This window comes from Mauremys mutica, chromosome 5 (assembly GCF_020497125.1).
Source record: "Mauremys mutica isolate MM-2020 ecotype Southern chromosome 5, ASM2049712v1, whole genome shotgun sequence".
NCBI lineage: Eukaryota > Metazoa > Chordata > Testudines > Geoemydidae > Mauremys > Mauremys mutica.
Window position 1 is genome coordinate 141976671 of NC_059076.1, and position 20231 is coordinate 141996901.

A 20231-nucleotide genomic window follows, 5' to 3' on the forward strand; every position below is an offset into this window, starting at 1 on the left:
GCGGCCGGGGAAGGACGCGGGGCCGGGCAGGGCCGCAGCCAGAGCCCGAACCTGGCGGCCGGGGAAGGACGCGGGGCCGGGCAGGGACGCAGCCGGAGCGGGACATGGGGCCGGGGAGGGACGCAGGGCCGGGCAGGGCCGCGGCCAGAGCCCGAGCCTGGCAGCCGGGGAAGGACGCGGGGCCGGGCAGGGCTGCAGCCGGAGCCTGAGCCTGAGCCCGGCGGCCGGGGAAGGATGCGGGGCCGGGCAGGGCTGCAGCCGGAGCCGGAGCCAGAGCCGGGCGGCCGGGGAGGGCAGCGGGGCCGGGCAGGGCCGCGGCCAGAGCCGGGCAGCGGCCGGGGAGGGACGTGGGGCCGGGCAGGGACGCAGCCGGAGCGGGACATGGGGCCGGGGAGGGACGCGGGGCCGGAGCCGGGGAGAGACGTGGGGCCGGAGCCGGGCGGCCCGGGAGGGACACGGGGCCAGGGAGGGCCGCGGCCGGAGCAGGTCAGGGCGCACGGCCCTCCTCGTTCCCTTTACCCCTACCTGAACTCCGTCTTCCTGGGCGTGAGTGGGAAGCCTGCTTGCTTCTCAGCCCTCCCAGGCTTCCCGCGCGAAGAGCTCATTCGCGGGAAGCAGGGGGGGAGGAGAAGCAGGGCGGAGCATTCATGGGAGGAGGTGGAGGCGGAGCTGAGGTAAGCCGGGGCCGCAGCAGCAAGCGCTTGTTAAATTTAAATGCCCTTTTAGAACAAGTTGTCCCAGGCAGAGTGCAAGGTCGTCAGCAAAGTCCAGGTCATCAAGCTGGGTCCACAACGTCCACTGAATTCCGTTCCTGCGCTCATAAGTGGATGTCTTCATAATCCAATCAATAACGAGGAGAAAGAGAAATGGAAACAACAAGCATCCTTGTCTGACTCCGGTTCGCACCTGGAAGCTGTTTGTGAGCTGCCCTCCATGGATCACTCTACAGTGTATGCCGTCGTATGAGTTCTTGATCAAATTAACCACCTTTGCTGGGATGCCATAGTGCCGAAGGAGCTTCCAGATGGTCTCTCGATCCATGCTATCGAACGCTTTCTCATAGTCAACAAAGTTGATATACAATGAGGAGTTCCACTCCATAGACTGCTCGACTATGATGCGGAGCGTTGCTATCTGGTCCATGCATGATCTATTCTGCCGGAAGCCTGCCTGCTCATCTCGTAGCTGTGGATCGACTACATCCTTCATTCTCTCTAAAAGGACTCGGTTGAAGACCTTCCCTGGCACCGACAGAAGTGTGATTCCTCTGTAGTTGGCACAGTTGCTAAGGTCTCCTTTCACACAGCAAACAGCAGATGCAAGAGAAGATCAGCATAGTGGCAGCCACGTCATCACAGGTTGGCCTCAACATCCACAAGGACAAGACCAAGATCCTCAAGATCAACTCCATCAGCAATGACCCAGTCACACTGAATGGAAGCCCCCTGGAAGAAGTGCAGTCCTTCACCTACCTAGGCAGCATCATCGACCGGCAGGGTGGCACAGACGCAGACATCAAAGCAAGGATTGGTAAGGCAAGAGCAGCCTTCCTACAGCTCAAGAACATCTGGAGCTCCAGAGAGCTGTCTTTGGCAATAAAGATTCGACTGTACAATTCCAACGTGAAACCAGTCCTACTGTATGGAGCTGAAACCAGGAGGACAACTAAAACAACCACTAGAAAGATCCAGACCTTCATTAATAGCTGCCTTAGAAGGATTCTTCAGATCCGCTGGCCAGACACCATCAGTAACATCCACCTCTTGGAGAGGACCCGTCAACCCCCAGCAGAGGAAGATATTAGAAGGAGAAGGTGGGGCTGGATAGGACACACACTACGCAAGCAGCCAACCAACATCACCAGACAGGCATTGCGGTGGAACCCCCAAGGCAAGCGGAAAAGAGGCGGTCCTAGAAACACCTGGCGACGCGACCTTCAGGCTGATAGCACAAACCATACCTGGAACCAGCTAGAGCAAATGGCCCAGGATAGAGGACTCTGGAGATCTGTTGTTGGCAGCCCATACCCTGATTAGGGTGACGGGCATGAATGAATGAATGAATGTCCCAGGCGGGACAACCGGTTCTAACAGGGTGTCTAAATTTAACAACCGGTTCGCGCGAACCGGTGCGAACCGGCTGCAGCTCACCACTGGATCCAGACTGTCATTGTGACCCTCAGGAGTCTACCAGAAGGAGGCTGCCAGACAACTCTCCAGTACCAAATTCTACAGGCCACCTTCCTCAGATCCCACTGAGGAATATACTAAGAAACTGCACCATCTACTCAGGACACTCCCTACACTAACACCGGAACAAATCAACACACCCTTAGAGCCCTGACCAGGGTTATTCTATCTGCTACCCAGGATCCACAAACCTGGAAATCCTGGACTCTCCATCATCTCGGGCATTGGCACTCTCACTGAAGGACTATGCTGGTGAGTATCTGAGTGTCTGTTGGGGGGACAGTTTGGCAGTTTGTCCGTGTGCTTGATTGTTTGATTGCTTGTTTGACCAGTGTGACCTGGGAGTGCTTTGTTCCAGCTGGGCCTGACTGTTATAAAAAGGCAGTCAGCTGGTTCGCAGCTGAGCAGCGAACAGCAGAGAGGCAAACAGAAGGAGTTTGCCTGGGAGTTCGCCTGGAGAGAGCCTACTGAGCCCCCCCCCCTCGCAAGTTTCTCTGAGTAGCTTCTGCCACAAGTAAGGAAGCTCGTAGAAGGAAGAGACTATGGATGCTGAGCGAGCCGCTGTTGTGACCTGCACAGGATGCGCCATGTTCGTCTTCCTTCCACAGGATAGAAGCGACTTTGTCTGTACAAAGTGCAAGCTGATTTCCATATTGGAAGAGAAGATTCAAGGTCTGGAGAAACGAATATCAACCCTGCGTTCCATAAAAGAAAATGAGGATTTCCTGGATAGACGTCAGGATCAACTTCAGCAGGCACAATGTTCTGAAGATTCAGAGCAGGCTACGCAGCGGGGACAGAAGGCCAGTGAGTATAATTGGCGGCATGTGACTTCTAGAAGAGGAAAGAGTACCAGAAACGTCCATGTACCAGTAACACAGATGCAGGTGAGCAACCGTTTTCATATTCTCTCCGCAGGTACTAGTGCAGAGGGTGGAGTGGATGATACATCTGAGGGAACAGAGCAGAAGGAGACTCCACTGATTGGAAGGCATGAGATGCACCGTCCTAGGGATGGGGGTTCCACGACCACCACTCCCAAGAGGAGGAGGAGGGTGGTGGTGGTTGGGGACTCCCTCCTCAGGGGGACTGAGTCATCTATCTGCCGCCCTGACCGGGAAAACCGAGAGGTGTGCTGCTTGCCAGGGGCTAGGATTCACGATGTGACGGAGAGACTGCCGAGACTCATCAAGCCCTCAGATCGCTACCCCTTCCTGCTTCTCCATGTGGGCACCAATGATACTGCCAAGAATGACCTTGAGCGTATCACTGCAGACTACGTGGCTCTGGGAAGAAGGATAAAGGAGTTTGAGGCACAAGTGGTGTTCTCGTCTATCCTCCTTGTGGCACGAAAAGGCCAGGGTAGAGATCGTGGAAGTCAATGAATGGCTACGCAGATGGTGTCGGACAGAATGGTTTGGATTCTATGACCATGGGATGGTGTTCCAAGAAGAAGGATTGCTAGGCAGAGACGGGCTCCACCTCACGACGAGAGGGAAGAGCATCTTTGCAAGCAGGCTGGCTAACCTAGTGAGGAGGGCTTTAAACTAGGTTCACCGGGGAAAGGAGACCAAAGCCCCGAGGTAAGTGGGGAAGTGGGATATCGGGAGAAAGCACAAGTAGGTGAGTGCAAGAGGGGAGGGCTCCAGCTCCATACTGGGACACCAGGACGATCAGTGAGTTATCTTACATGCCTATACACAAATGCAAGAAGCCTGGGGAACAAGCAGGGAGAACTAGAAGTCCTGGCACAGTCAAGGAATTATGATGTAATTGGAATAACAGAGACTTGGTGGGATAACTCACATGATTGGAGTTTTGTCATGGATGGATATAAACTGTTCAGGAAGGATAGGCAGGGCAGAAAAGGTGGGGGAGTTGCCTTGTATGTAAGAGAGCAATATGACTGCTCAGAGCTCCAGTATGAAACTGCAGAAAAACCTGAGAGTCTCTGGATTAAATTTGGAAGTATGAACAACAAGGGTGATGTCATGGTGGGAGTCTGCTACAGATCACCAGACCAGGGGGATGAGGTGGACGAGGCTTTCTTTCGGCAACTAACAGAAGTTGCTAGATCACAGGCCCTGGTTCTCATGGGTGACTTTAATCACCCCGATATCTGCTGGGAGAGCAATACAGCGGTGCACAGACAATCCAGAAAGTTTTTGGAAAGTGTAGGGGACAATTTCCTGGTCCAAGTGCTGGAGGAACCAGCTAGGGGAAAAGCTCTTCTTGACCTGCTGCTCACAAAAAGGGAAGAAATAGTAGAGGAAGCAATAGTGGATGGGAACCTGGGAGGCAGTGACCATGAGATGGTCGAGTTCAGGATCCTGACACAAGGAAGAAAGGAGAGCAGTAGAACAGAGACCCTGGACTTCAGAAAAGCAGACTTTAACTCCCTCAGGGAACTGATGGGCAAGGTCCCCTGGGAGAATAACATGACGGGGAAAGGAGTCGAGGAAAGCTGGATGTATTTTAAAGAATCCTTATTGAGGTTGCAGGAACAAACCATCCCGATGTGTAGGAAGAAAAGTAAATATGGCAGGCGACCAGCTTGGCTTAACAGTGAAATCCTTGCTCGTCTTAAACACAAAAAAACAGTTTACAAGAAGTGGAAGATTGGACAAATAACCAGGGAGGAGTATAAAAGTATTGCTCAGGCATGCAGGAGTGAAATTAGGAAGGCCAAATCACACTTGGAGTTGCAGCTAGCCGGAGATGTTAGGAGTAACAAGAAGGGTTTCTTCAGGTATGTTAGCAACAAGAAGAAAGTCAAGGAAAGTGTGGGCCCCTTGCTGAATGAGGGAGGGAACCTAGTGACAGAGGATGTGGAGAAAGCTAGTGTACTCAATGCTTTTTTTGCCTCTGTCTTCACAGACAAGGTCAGCTCCCAGACAGCTGCACTCTGCAGCACGGTATGGGGAGGAGGTGACCAGCTCTCTGTGGAGAAAGAAGTGGTTCGGGACTATTTAGAAAAGCTGGACGAGCACAAGTCCATGGGGCCGGATGCGCTGCATCCGAGGGTGCTAAAGGAGTTGGCCGATGAGATTGCAGAGCCATTGGCCATTATCTTTGAAAAATCATGGCGATCGGGGGAGGTCCCGGATGACTGGAAAAAAGCTAATGTAGTGCCTATCTTTAAAAAAGGGAAGAAGGAAGATCCAGGGAACTACAGGCCAGTCAGTCTCACCTCAGTCCCTGGAAAAATCATTGAGCAGGTCTTCAAGGAATCAATTCTGAACCACTTAAAGGAGGGGAAAGTGATCAGGAACAGTCAGCATGGATTCACCAAAGGCAAGTCATGCTTGACTAACCTAATTGCCTTCTATGATGAGATAACTGGCTCTGTGGATGAGGGGAAAACAGTGGATGTGCTATTTCTGGACTTTAGCAAAGCTTTTGATACAGTCTCCCACAGTATTCTTGCCAGCAAGTTAAAGAAGTATGGGCTGGATGAATGGACGGTAAGGTGGATAGAAAACTGGCTAGATGCTCGGGCTCAACGGGTAGTGATCAATGGTTCCATGTCTAGTTGGCAGCCGGTATCAAGTGGAGTGCCCAAGGGTCGGTGCTGGTGCCGGTTTTGTTCAATATCTTCATTAACGATCTGGAGGATGGTGTGGACTGCACCCTTAGCAAGTTTGCAGATGACACTAAACTGGGAGGAGTGGTTGATACGCTGGAGGGTAGGGATAGGATACAGAGGGACCTAGACAAATTAGAGGATTGGGCCAAAAGAAATATGATGAGGTTCAACAAGGACAAGTGCAGAGTCCTGCACTTAGGATGGAAGAATCCCATGCACTGCTATGGACTAGGGACCGAATGGCTGGGCAGCAGTTCTGCAGAAAAGGACCTAGGGGTTACCGTGGAGGAAAAGCTGAATATGAGTCAACAGTGTGCCCTTGTTGCCAAGAAGGCTAATGGCATTTTGGGTTGTATAAGTAGGGGCATTTCCAGCAGATCGAGGGATGTGATCATTCCCCTCTATTCAGCACTGGTGAGGCCTCATTTGGAGTACTGTGTCCAGTTTTGGGCCCCACACTACAAGAAGGATGTGGATAAATTGGAGAGAGTCCAGCGGAGGGCAACAAAAATGATTAGGGGGCTGGAGCACATGACTTATGAGGAGAGGCTGAGGGAACTGAGATTGTTTAGCCTGCAGAAGAGAAGAATGAGGGGGGATTTGATAGCTGCTTTCAACTACCTGAAAGGGGGTTCCAAAGAGGATGGATCTAGACTATTCTCAGTGGTTGAAGATGACAGAACAAGGAGTAATGGTCTCAAGTTGCAGAGGTGGAGGTTTAGGTTGGACATTAGGAAAAACTTTTTCACTAGTAGGGTGGTGAAGAACTGGAATGGATTACCTAGGGAGGTGGTGGAATCTCCTTCCTTAGAGGTTTTTAAGGTCAGGCTTGACAAAGCCCTGGCTGCGATGATTTAGTTGGGTTTGGTCCTGCTTTGAGCAGGGGGTTGGACTAGATGACCTCCTGAGGTCCCTTCCAACCCTGAGATTCTAAGATTCTATGACTGTCCGGATATGTGGACTCTCTACTCAGACCCTATGCCACCAGCACTCCCAGCTATCTCTGTGACACCACTGATTTCCTGAGAAAACTACAATGCATTGGTGATCTTCCAAAAAACACCATGCTAGCCACCATGGATGTAGAGGCTCTCTACACAAACATCCCACACACAGATGGAATACAAGCTGTCAGGAACAGTATCCCTGATGATGACACAGCACAACTGGTTGCTGAGCTCTGTGACTTTATCCTCACACACAACTATTTCAAATTTGGTGACAATATATACCTCCAGACCAGTGGCACCACTATGGGTACCCGCATGGCCCCACAATATGCCAACATTTTTATGGCTGACCTGGAACAACACTTCCTCAGCTCCCATCCACTCACATCCTTTCTGTACCTACGCTACATTGATGACATCTTCATCATCTGCACCCATGGGAAGGAGACTCTGGAAAAATTCCACTACGATTTCAACAGCTTCCACCCCACCATCAACCTCAACCTGGACCAATCTTCACAGGAGGTCCACTTCCCAGACACCACTATGCAAATAAGTGACGGTCACATTAACACCACCCTATACCGAAAACCCACCGACCGCTATGCCTACCTTCATGCCTCTAGCTTCCACCCCGGGCACACCACACGATCCATTGTCTACAGCAGGGGTCAGCAACCTTTCAGAAGTGCTGTGCCGAGTCTTCATTTATTCACTCTAACTGAAGGTTTCGCGTTCCAGGAATACATTTTAACATTTTTAGAAGGTCTCTTTCTATAAGTCTATACTATATAACTAAACTCTTGTTGTATGTAATGGAAACAAGGTTTTCAAAATGTTTAAGAAGTGTCATTTAAAATTAAATTAAAATGCTGATCTTATGCCGCCAGCCTGCTCAGCTCGCTGCCAGCCTGGGGTTCTGTTCACCTAGGCCGGCAGCAGGCTGAGCAAGGCCTGCGGCTGGGACCCCAGACCTGGGGGGGTTCAGGGCAGAAGGCTAGGGTGTGTGGGGTGGTTTCAGGGATCAAGGCAGAGAGCTGGGGTGTTGGGGGGTGTAGAACTGAAGGCTGGGTGTGGTGGGGGTTCAGGGGTCAGAAGAGAGGGATGGGGGCTGTGGGGGTGCAGGGCAGAAGGCTGGGGTTGGGGTGGAGGTTCAGGGATCAAGGCAGAGGGCTGGGGTGTGGGGGAGTGTAGGACAGAAGGCTGAGTGTGGGGGTGGGTTCATGAGTCAGAACAGAGGAATGGGGGCTGTGGGGGTGCAGGGCAGAAGGCTGAGTGTGTGTTGGGGTGGGGAGGTTCAGGGCTGAGGCCTGTGGGAGGGTTCATGGCAGAGGGCTGAGGCATGCGGGGGGTGCAGGGCAGAGGGCTGGGGTGCTCGGCTCGTGGGGGTGCTCCCAGCCCCTGCCCTGAGCGGCTCAGGGCAGGGGGCTGGAAGGGATGTGCCCTGTTCCACCCCCTTCCCCCAGGCTGCGTCCCTACGGAGCTGTGTACACCCTGCCGCTCTTCCCCCTCCCCCTGGCCAGGGCCATCAGCTGATCGGCGCAGGGACGGTGGGGGGGCAGGAAAGCACCACGCTGGGGGAAGAAGCGGGGGAGGGGGAAGCTTGGCTGCCGCAGGACCAATCTTCTGCCTCCTGCCCCCGCAGGGGAGAGCGGTGGGCGGGGGGGCTGAGTGGGGCGGGGGGCCGGGATAGCGGCAGGCAGCTGCGTGCCCCTCAAAATCGGCTTGTGTGCCGTGCTCGGCACGTGTGCCGTAGGTTGCCGACCCCTGGTCTACAGCCAAGCGCTGAGGTACAACCGTATCTGCTCCAACCCCGCAGACAGAGACCAGCACCTACAAGATCTTCACCAAACGTTCTCAAAACTACGATACCCGCATGAGGTGTCCCGGACTCACAGATTGTGCCCACTCATGGCCCCATGCGGTCCGTGGGGGGGCCCCTTTCAGTGCGACAGCCCTTCTCGGGGGGCCACTCGCTTTCGGGGTCAGGCCCCTCCACCTCCTGGAGCCGCAACTCTCTGAGCCTCAGTACGTCTGACTCTGCCGTGGGCCCCCCCAGGGAGTTCACGCGCTCTGGACCCCCCGGGCCTCCTCACCCCCGAAGAGGTTGATGCCCCCACGCCCTGCTCTCTAGCCCAGAGCGACTCTCAGCCAGCGTAACACAGGAGATTTTATTGAGCGTTGAACACAGCACGGGAAACTGTCAGGGCCTCAGGCCTGGCCTCCCTCAGCCCAGCACATCCCAGTCTCTCCTGCATCCAGGGGGGCTCTGCCTGCTCCCCCTCTCCAGCCCCGAGCCCCCCTGCTTCCCAGCTGGGCATCCAATATCCCCAGCCACAAGCCCCCTCTGTCCATTGTCTTCTCTCCAGGTAAACAGGGTCGTAAACAGGAAGGCCTGGGTCTCCTCTCCTCTCAGCCCTCCTCTGGCTGGAAGCAGCTGGTCAGGTCACCGGGGTCCTCTCTTCACAGCCCATTGTCCTCCCACTGGCCAGAACCGGCTGTGTCTCCTGAGCCAGGTCTCTGGGTCACCAGGTCACTGGTCGCTGGGGTCTCCATCCTCCAGGCCATCGGCCGGGGTCCCAAGTCCCTCTCCGGTCCTCGGTAACAACAAACTCCCTCTCCTCTCACCTCGTTAAACCAGTAACACCCGGGGACACTGAGTCCCACCCCCTGTGCATGCAAACCACTGGAAAACACAGAAAACCCCAAGAAAACCCCCCACTTTGTCACATCTCTCCCCCCTTCGTGGCTGAATGGAGCAGGGTTACTTAGTGACCTGGGGAAGTTCAGGGCCCCTGCCCTGTGATAAAGCATCGGCTATAACATTGGCACCCCCCCCTCACATGAACCACCTCCATGTCGTACCCCTGGAGGAGCAGGCTCCATCTCAGCAGCTTGGCATTAGCCCCTTTCATTTGATGTAGCCACGTCAGGGGCGAATGGGCCGTGTACACGGTGAAGTGCCGCCCAAATAGATACGGCTGCAGTTTTTGAGGGCCCACCACTGGCCAGGCCTCCCTTCTCTATGGCTCCCAGGGCAGCAGCTTCTTGCTCAGGTACACGATGGGGTGTCTCTCCCCCTGAGTATCAGTTTGCATCAGCACCGCCCCCAGCCCGGTGTCCCAGGCGTCGCTGAACACCAGGAAGGGTTTGTTAAAATCCGGGTTTACCAGCACCAGGCCCTGGATAAGTGCCCCCTTCAGCGCACAGAGAGCCCCCTGACACTGCTCGGTCCAGACCACCTTGTCTGGCTTCCCCTGGCCACGCCCATGAGCTCCACGAGCTTTTCCCGGAAAGCCAGTACATACTTCACCACTGATTCCCCGTTGGGAGAGGCCTTTCCCTCCCACTCGGCCCTCATCAAGTCCAGGGGTCCCCTCACCTTCCTCCCGTACAGCAACTCGAACGGGGAAAACCTTGTGGATTCCTGGGGCACTTCCCTATATGCAAACAGCAGGTGGGGTAAATACTTATCCCAGTCCTGTGGATGCTGGTCCATAAAGGTTTTCAGCATCCTCTTTAGGGTCCCATTGAATTTCTCCACCAGCCCGTTGGACTGAGGGTGGTAGGCTGAGGCCCAGGTGTGTTGGACCCCACACTTCTCCCACAAGCACTGGAGCAGGGTTGACATGAAGTTAGACCCGTGGTCTGTAAGGACCTCCTTGGGGAACCCCACTCTGCTGAAGATGGTCAGCAGTGCGTCTGCCTCGATAGATGACAAGGCCACCGCCTCGGGGTAGCGCGTAGCAAAATCCACTACCACCAGGATGTATTTCTTCCCTGCCCGGGTCACCCTGCTGAGGGGCCCCGCTATGTCCACGGCCCCTTCTGGAAAGGCTCCTCTATGATGGGCAAAGGTCTCAGCGGTGCTTTACCCTTGTCCCGGGCCTTCCCCACCCTCTGGCAGGGGTCACAGGACCTGCAATACTGTCGGACAGCGTCACAGACCCCAGGCCAGTAAAAGTGCTGCAGCAGCCTTTGCCTGGTGCGCCGGATGCCCTGGTGCCCTGACAGGGGAATATTGTGGGCCAAGTACAACAGTCTGCGGCGGTGCCTCTGGGGAACCACCAACTGCCTCCCACCTGTCCAAGGTTCGGTTTGTCCTGAACCAGCCCATTCCCGGTACAGAAATCCCTTCTCCCACAGGAATCGCTCCTGGCGGTCCTCCCCCTGGGACCCTGCCCCGCCGTGGCCCGCCAGGGCCCTCAGTTTCTCCAAGGAGGGATCCACCTGCAGCTCTGTTTGGAATTCAGCGGTTAGGTTTGAGGATACAGCCCTGGCTGGTGGTGACTCAGTTTCCCCACCCTGGGACGGAGGCACTGGCCCAGCCCTGTCGAGCCCTGCCCTCGGCGCTTCGGGGCCCCCCCCTTTGGGAGGTCCCGCGACCCTCGCTGGCTCTGGCTCCGGGTAAGGACCAGGGCGCTCCGAGTGCCATCCGGCCAGTTCTCCAAGTCATTGCCCATTAGCACCTCGGTAGGCAGATGATCGTGCACCCCGCCCTCTTTGGGTCCCTCCTTAGCCCCCCATTTCAGGTGTATCCTCGCTTCAGGCACCTTGACGAGGGGCCTGAACCCTCCCCTCAGGGTCATGTCGGCATCGGGCACTAGCTGGTCTGGGTCCACCCCCTCGGACCGCACCAGCGTCACCTCCGCGCCCGTGTCCCAGAACCCCTGGACGCTCCTTCCCCCCACCTCAACGGGGATGATGTGGGGATTGTCCCCCGGGGCCTGTCCCGCGCTCACCCGGGGATGGAGTACGGCCGCTCTGGACCTGGGGCCCTGCCTTCCCCTGCTGGCCTGGCCTGGCGGTCCCCTCCCCCTGGCACAGCCCTCTCGACTGCGGCCCCTTGGCCCGGCAGTGCCCCCTCTCGGGGGGCTTCCACCCAGTTCACACCCCGCGGGTTCTGCTTGGCCGCCATCTCCTTCATCTTCAGGCACCTTTTGGCCACCGTAATTACACTTCAGGTCCCTCGAGTCCCAGGCGGGGGGTTGACCCGCCCCGGCGTTCCCGGCCCCCCCTGAGCTGGGCTTCCTGGAGTCCCACCTTGGAGAGGTCCTGGGTGACTCCCCTTCTGAATCCCTGATGGGGGTCTTCCTCCTGCCCCCGATGTGCTGTCCACAAACTCATCCGCCAGTGACCCCGCACTGCGCAGATCCTTGGGCTTCCAGTCCACTAGCCACCAGTCCAGTCCAGTCCAGTCCACTAGGTCTGGAGGGCAGATGTCATCCAGCTGCTCCAACCCCACCCGGTTATACACGTCCTCTGCAGTGGTGGCCCCTGCGCCCTTCCCCCACTTGCGGAGATATTAAAGGTAATAATTGGAGATATACCAATCTCCTAGAACTGGAAGGGACCTTGAAAGGTCATGGAGTCCAGCCCCCTGCCTTCACTAGCAGGACCAATTTTTGCCCCAGATCCCTAAGTGGCTTCCTCAAGGATTGAACTCACAACCTTGGGTTTAGCAGGCCAATGCTCAAACCACTGAGCTATGCCTCCCCCAAAGTAGGTTGGCAACCTCCTTGTAAGTGACACCTGAGGTCTTGCGTACACCCCGGAATCGTTCCTGTACACCTCGGGGGGCAGTTCAAACGTCAGCAGCAAAGCCTATTTGAACAGGTCACACTCCCCCGTCTCAACACCCTCCACTTGGCTGAACGCCTCTATGGCCTTGGGACCCAGCAGGGCCGGGTCACCAGGTCACTGGTCGCTGGGGTCTCCATCCTCCAGGCCATCGGCGGGGTCCCGAGTCCCTCTCCAGTCCTCTGTAACAACAAACTCCCTCTCCCCTTACCTCGTTAAACCAGTAACACCCGGGGACACTGAGTCCCAACCTCCATGCATGCAAACCACTGGAAAACACAGAAAACCCCAAGAAAACCCCCCACTTCGTCACACGAGGAAATAAGGAAACAGATCAACAGAGCCAGACATGTACCCAGAAGCCTCCTACTGCAAGACAAGCCCAAGAAAGAAACCAACAGAACTCCAGTGGCCACCACATATAGTCCCCAGCTAAAACCTCTCCAATGCATCATCAGTGATCTACAACCCATCCTGGACAACGATCCCTCGCTTTCACACGCCTTGGGAGGCAGGCCAGTCCTCGCCCACAGATAACCTCCAACCTGGAGCATATTTACACCAGCAACACCCTCACAGGACCTAACCAGATCAGCCACACCATCACCGGTTCATTCACCTGCACGTCCACCAATGTAATATACGCCATCATGTGCCAGCAATGCCCCTCTGCTATGTACATCGGCCAAACTTGACAGTCCCTACAGAAAAGGATAAATGGACACAAGTCAGATATCAGGAATGGCAATATACAAAAACCTGTAGGAGACACTTCAACCTCCCTGGCCACACCATAGCAGATTTAAAGGTGGCCATCCTGCAGCAAAAAAACTTCAGGACCAGACTTCAAAGAGAAACTGCTGAGCTTCAGTTCATCTGCAAATTTGACACCATCAGCTCAGGATTAAACAAAGACTGTGAATGGCTAGTCAACTACAAAAGCAGTTTCTCCTCGCTTTGTGTTCTCACCTCAACTGCTAGAGGAGGACCTCACCCTCCCTGGTTGAACTAACAACCTCGTTATTGCCTGCATATTTATACCTGCCTCTGGAAATTTCCATTACATGTGTCTGACAAAGTGGGTATTCACCCACGAAACTCATGCTCCAATACATCTCCCCTGTTCCCAGTTGTTTGCTGGCTTCTTTCCCACGGCTTGGCTGCCTTTGTAGGCCCCCTAACCAGGGAAGCCCCTCGCCCGATCTGATGTGATCACAGGCTCTGCATCTCTCAGCACACGGCCCGTACCAGCCTCTGCAAACTGAACACCATTAACCAGCAAACTCTCCAGAACCCACTCGCCAGAGGCGACGCATAGGGGGTGTGTGCAGGGTGAAGTGCCCCCCAGATTTCTGCTTGGCATGCCGGGGGGTGGGGGAGGAAGAGGGGCTGTGTCCTTCTCCCACTGACGCTGACTCCCGGCACGCTCGGCCCCGTCCCTGGCAGCCGGGCCCGGGCAGGGAGTGGAGGGGGCAGAACCAGCCACTTCTCATGTTGGCCGCTCAGGGTCTCTGCTCTGTGCAGCACAGCGGCTGCCTGAGAGAGCCTGGTGGGGAGGTGGGGGGTGGGGGGTTACCCCATCAAGGCCAGGCTACCAGGGACAGGGGTCGAGCAAGCTGGAGTCCCCTGACCCCCCGGCACGTTTCCGGCTCACTCAGCCCCTGTCCCCAGCAGCAGGGCTCTGGTGGGGGCGACCCAGTGCCGCACCCCCTGCCAGGCCTCTCAGGCAGCTGCTGCACTGCTCTGAGCTACCAGGGAGAGTGGGCGAATGTGCTGGGGGGAGGCACGGCGGGAGAAGGACATAGCCCCCCGCAGGTAACTCTGGCAGGGCAGGGAGTGCATGGTGGCCCTGGGCTGGGCGCGGGGGTCGCTGGGCAGAGGAGACATGTGGGGTGGTCACGTGTCCTCCCCTTTAGATTGTGGCCCCCCAGCACGGGGCGGCACCAGTCGTCTTTGCCACTCACTGCCCCTAAGGAACAGGGGCTTGTCTCCCCTCTCCTCCAAGAGCTCTCCACTCCAGCTCCCTGTTTTCAGCTGTTTGCTGGCTCCAGGGCAGGGACTCTTTGGCAGAGCAGGGAATTAAACCCAGCAGTCTGAGCCACAGACAAGCGCCTGAACCACTGGGCCGTCCGGTCTCTCCATAGGGCATTTCAATGGTGCCATGAGGATGCCTGGGGCTGAGGCTCGTGCTGGTGATATGTGGTCAGGAACGGACCCAGCGTGACCCTCAGGGCGCAGGTTGAGCATGTGGAGCTGCCACATGTGATCTGAAGTCCCTGAGGTGATGCTCAGGCAGGATGAAGTTCACCCAGCCCATCCCTGACAGGTGGTTGTCTAACCTGTCCTTAAAAACCTCCCGTGATGGGGATTCCACAGCCTCCCCCAGTGACCTGTGCCAGTGCTGGACCATCGTTAGACTTAGAAAGTTTGTGCTAGTATCAAACCAGCAGGGCAAGATCTTACAGCTCCATTCGAACTCCCTGGAGGAGGAGATTTATTTGGAGGGACAGACTGGAAACACGGTCGATATTCTGCTGAAATATGTTCCACTCCCCGGCCTAGTCGAGCCAGCTGGCCTGTATGGAAGTTGGCAAACGTTGGGCTTGGAGCTGCAGTTGAACTTACATAGAAGCATCACAGCAAGGAGGGACGTGGCCAGGGCCAGACCCAGGAGGAGAAGGACAGCAGTGACGATGCCCCCTGCCCTGTGCCGCCAAGGGACCGATGTCTGGGGAGGGTTTCCTTGAAGGAGAAGAAGAAACGTATCCATGGAAAGTTACAGCTCAAATGCCACTGACCAAAGAAACTCCACCCCCCAAATCCAATACGTGCTCAGCCTCCTATTCCCCGACTGTGGTTAACAGCAACAGCGGAATGAGGCCAAATAAGGTCAGAACTGACCTGAACTCGAATGTGAAAAGCGACCCTCCCTAAATCAGGAGTGACTCTAGTGCCAGGCAGGCGTCCTGTGAGAGAGATCTGGGAGCAGGATTTCCCCCCTGCCTAAGCATTTCTTGGGAGGGTCGTTTCGGGCTTGTGAAATCCAGGCCCAAAGGAATATTTTTAAATGAGAAAAGGAACCTGAAACAACTTATGAAATATGAATACAACGAGGCAGTGAAATGAGGGGAAATGATTCTGTGTAGGAGAAAAGTGAGGCTGACAGCAGCAGTGTGCTCAGAAGCATGGGTGGCAAGTTTGTAGAAATTTTGGTGGTGCCCAGAACCCGCCCCCCAACTCCGCCTCCCCAAACTCCGCCCCCACCTGCCTAAGGCTCTGGGAGGGGGCTCAGGGGGTGGAGGTCTGGGGTGCAGATCCTGGGCTGGGGATTAGGGTGCAGGAGGGGGGCAGGGTGCAGGCTTTGGGATGGAGTTTGGGTGCTGGGTGCAGGCTCCGGGCTGGTACAGGGGGTGGGTGTGCAGGAGGGAGTGAGGGGGGAGGCTTTGGGATGGAGTTCGGGGGTGGGGAGGCCCGGGGGGTCCAGATCACGTGGAGACCCTGAGGGGGCCCACGGCAGAGGCAGACGTGCTAAGGCTCAGAGAGGAGCGGCTCCAGGAGGTGGAGGGGCCTGACACCGAGAGAGAGAGTGGACCCCCGAGAAGGGCTGTTGCACTGAAAGGGGCACCCCCCACGGACCACACGGGGCCACGGATGAGCCTGATCTGTGAGTTCGTGACACCTCGTGCGGGTATCGTAATTTTGAGAACGTTTGGTGAAGATCTTGTAGGTGCTGGTCTCTGTCTGAGGGGTTGGAGCAGATACGGTTGTGCCTCAGTGCTTGGCTGTAGACCAGGGGTCGGCAACCCACGGCACACGTACCGAACACGGCACACAAGCCGATTTTGAGGGGCACGCAGCTGCCTGCCGCTATCCCGGCCCCCCGCCCCACTCAGCCCCCCCACCCACCGCTCTCCCCTGCGGGGGCAGGAGGCAGAAGATTGGTCCTGCTCCCCCGCTTCTTCCCCCAGCGCGGTGCTTTCCTGCCCCCCCCCCGTCCCTGCGCCGATCAGCTGATGGCCCTAGCCAGGGGGAGGGGGAAGAGCGGCAGCGTGTACACAGCTCCGTAGGGACGCAGCCTGGGGGAAGGGGGTGGAACAGGGCACATCCCTTCCAGCCCCCTGCCCTGAGCCGCTCAGGACAGGGGGCTGGGAGCACCCCCACGAGCCGAGCACCCCAGCCCTCTGCCCAGCACCCCCAACAGCCTTCTGCCCTGCACCCCCAGCCCTCTGCCCTGAACCCCCCCACACCAAGCCCTCTGCCCTGACCCCTGCCACACACTCAGCCTTCTGCCCTGCACCCCCACAGCCCCGGCCCTCTGCCTTGATCCCTGAACCCCCCCCCACACACACCCCAGATTTCTGCCCTGAACCCCACCAGGTCTGGGGTCCCAGCCGCAGGCCTTGCTCAGCCCGCTGCCGGCCTAGGTGAACAGAACCCCAGGCTGGCAGCGAGCTGAGCAGGCCGGCGGCATAAGATCAGCATTTTAATTTAATTTGAAATGGTGCTTCTTAAACATTTTGAAAACCTTGTTTCCATTACATACAACAAGAGTTTAGTTATATAGTATAGACTTATAGAAAGAGACCATCCAAAAATGTTAAAATGTATTACTGGCACGCGAAACCTTCAACTAGAGTGAATAAATGAAGACTCGGCACAGCACTTCTGAAAGGTTGCCGACCCCTGCTGTAGACGGTGGATCGTGTGGTGTGCCCGGGGTGGAAGCTGGAGGCATGAAGGTAGGCATAGCGGTCGGTGGGTTTTCGGTATAGGGTGGTGTTAATGTGACCGTCCCTTATTTGCATAGTGGGGTCTAGGAAGTGGACCTCCCGTGTAGATTGGTCCAGGCTGGGGTTGATGGTGGGGTGGAAGCTGTTAAAATCGTGGTGGAATTTTTCCAGAGTCTCCTTCCCATGGGTCCAGATGATGAAGATGTCGTCAATGTAGCGTAGGTACAGAAGGGACGTGAGTGGATGGGAGCTGAGGAAGCGTTGTTCCAGGTCAGCCATAAAAATGTTGGCATATTGTGGGGCAATGCGGGTACCCATAGTGGTGACACTGATCTGTATATTGTCACCAAATTTGAAATAATTGTATGTGAGGATAAAGTCACAGAGCTCAGCAACAAATTGTTCTGTGTCATCATCAGGGATACTGTTCCTGACAGCTTGTATTTCATCAGTGTGTGGGATGTTTGTGTAGAGAGCCTCCACATCCATGGTGGCTAGGATGGTGTTTTCTGGGAGATCACCGATGCATTGTAGTTTTCTCAGGAAATCAGTGGTGTCATGGAGATAGCTGGGAGTGCTGGTGGCATAGGGTCTGAGTAGAGAGTCCACATATCCGGACAGTCCTTCAGTGAGAGTGCCAGTGCCCGAGATGATGGAGTGTCTAGGATTTCCAGGTTTGTGGATCTTGGGTAGCAGATAGAATAACCCCGGTCGGGGCTCTAAGGGTGTGTTGTTTTGTTCCTGGGTTAATGTAGGGAGTGTCCTGAGTAGATGGTGCAGTTTCTTAGTATATTCCTCAGTGGGATCTGAGGAAGGTGGCCTGTAGAATTTGGTATTGGAGAGTTGTCTGGCAGCCTCCTTCCGGTAGACTCCTGAGGGTCACAATGACAGTCTGGACCTATGCATAGAATGCTTCTGCCGACATGCACAGGCAGAAATTGTGGAAAACCAACATTGCTTGCCTCATAACCTAAGTCGTGCAGAACGCAATGCCATCCACAGCCTCAGAAATAACCCTGACATTATAATCAAAGAGGGTAATAACGGAGGTGCTGTTGTCATCATGAACAGATCTGACTACCAGAAGTCAAGAAAATCATTATTTATTGGGTGATTGTGAAACAATAACTCCACGATCCAAGGAAATATTCAGTGACAGACCTGGAAACATACAAATTACAGAGCCAGCCACACTGAGCAGCATAAGCGCAGCTGTCGCTGCTAAAGCCAGAAATATCACAGCAAGACAAAGCGTCCCTGCGATGCACATCCCATTCGGCCCCCTCCAGTGCCCAGGGCTCCTCATCGGCAGGTGGCTGGAAAACATGCTCCATAGCTTAGAAATTGAGGCGCTTTCTGAGGTGCTGGGACCTGCATGTCACAGCCCAGCCTATCCATGGGCCTGCTTACAAATCCACCGGAAAGGCTGAGTGCACTTGTAATCATTCCACAAATTCCACTTTCCTGGCTCGGTGTGAACACAGTCTTCTCCACCATCTATCTCCGGATTGCAATTGTTTGGCTCATTCTCCGCCCAGAACCTACGGATCAGAGTGTTAATGTCTCACTGGAGAACCACAGCCAGTTCCTGAGCTCAGTTCTGCTCTGTGGACTCTGTTGCTGGCAGGGGACCAAGACACCCAGCAATGACGCGGTGAAGCGATGCAGCCCCCGGCCACCCCTCAGAGTTCTCCACAGCTCTTGTGGCCATGGTAACGAAGGGCTTCTGACAGCCGGGGGTAGCAACTGCCCTGCGCCTGACAGGCCAGCAAAGAGCCAAAGTCAGTGTGTGGCTCCAAACGCTGAGCAGCAGCAACTCGGATCTCAGTGCCCAGAACCAGAGCAGGTGGCACAGCACGTCCCAGGCACCCCCGGGATGGGAATGCAGGAACGGGAAGAGAGGGCAGCGGGGGTCAGTCATTAACTTCTCCCTGGCCCTGCTTATGGGCCTCGCCCACAGCCCCCTGAGGTCACTGCACCGACTGCAGCTGGCTCTGGCCATCCCCCGGCCCCACAGCCTCCCCGTGCCCAGCCTGACCGAGGGGAGAGCGCAGTGCAATCCCAAGGAGAGCGGGAACCTGCCGCTCACTCCAGACTCCCCTGGCTGCACTGAGTCGACTTGGGGCCAGATCCTCAGCTGGTGTAAATCCCTGTGGTTCATTCAAGTCAATGCCGAGTTACCCCAGGGGAGGCTCTGGCCTGGGTCTCAGTGGGCACTGAACACACACTCCGTGTTGATGCTCCTGCTCTAAGCAAAGGGGCATTAGCAGAAATTCCTGAGAGGATTCACTGCTGTCGTGGCAGCGCCCGGGGGCCTCCCTCAGGATCGGGCCCACTGTGCCGGGTGCTGCATAGATACCAGGGGCCGCACAGACGCTGCCCGAAAGAGCTTGTGACCAAACATGTAATAAATAATCACGTCTCTCAAGCTTTACTCACCCCCTGCTTGCGTCTGCTCTGTATTCTGTGCCATCCGCCCAGCGCCAGCTGCCTTCTGTCTCCCGGTCGGTGAGTCCAATCCAGTGAGCTTGTCCCTTTGTCTCGTTGGAGAGAAACTCCTGCACAACACAGTTTGCAGCATGTGCAGGTCACCCAAGAGAGGCTGCAGGACGCAGCCGCAGCTGCCTGGGCTGAACAGATTTTGCGGGAGAGGAAAGGGCGTCTGGTGGTGAGAGCAGGGCACTGGGCAGCGGGAGACGCGGTGTCCTTCCCCAACGCTGACAGTGACTAGCTGGGAGGCCCTGAGGGAGCCCTGGAGCAGCTCTGTGTGTGTGTCTGCATCTGTATCTGCCTGGGGCTAGCAGCAGGGACCTGTCTCAGAACACTCCCCCCACGGCCCCCTCAGAGCTGGGCTGCGGCAGGTACTGACGGGCACCTCAGAGTTCACACCAGCCCCCTGCCCTTGCAGGAGGCAAAGCTCAGAGCAGAGGACTGGGTGCAAAGTCTGGCCCTGCCGGAGGGTGGGATTTTCCTCCTCCGAAACTGCTGCAGCGGCCTGGGGTGAGGGCTGCAGTGGGCACGTGGGGAGAGAGGATTCTCTGAGAGGTGCATGGCCCCTTGCACACAAGCCTTCCAGATACAGGCTTCTAGATTGTCCAGCAGGAGCTCAGGCCTGGGGAGAGGGATCAAAGGGGTCCTCACTGGGAAAGGCCATTGGGTTTGCAGGAAATGCTACACTGTAAGTAGGGAAAATCAG

General features: G+C 56.0%; 1 protein-coding gene across 1 annotated transcript in view; it reads right to left on the minus strand.

Annotated features, from left to right (window-relative positions):
• LOC123371817 (C-type lectin domain family 4 member F-like) overlaps positions 1-20231 on the minus strand; it is a 241955-nt gene that overhangs the window by 217873 nt on the left and 3851 nt on the right. Inside the window, exon 5 of the mRNA XM_045019675.1 lies at positions 19475-19593. Coding sequence (XP_044875610.1) covers positions 19475-19593 — 119 coding nt within the window. The remainder of the gene's footprint in view (positions 1-19474; positions 19594-20231) is intronic.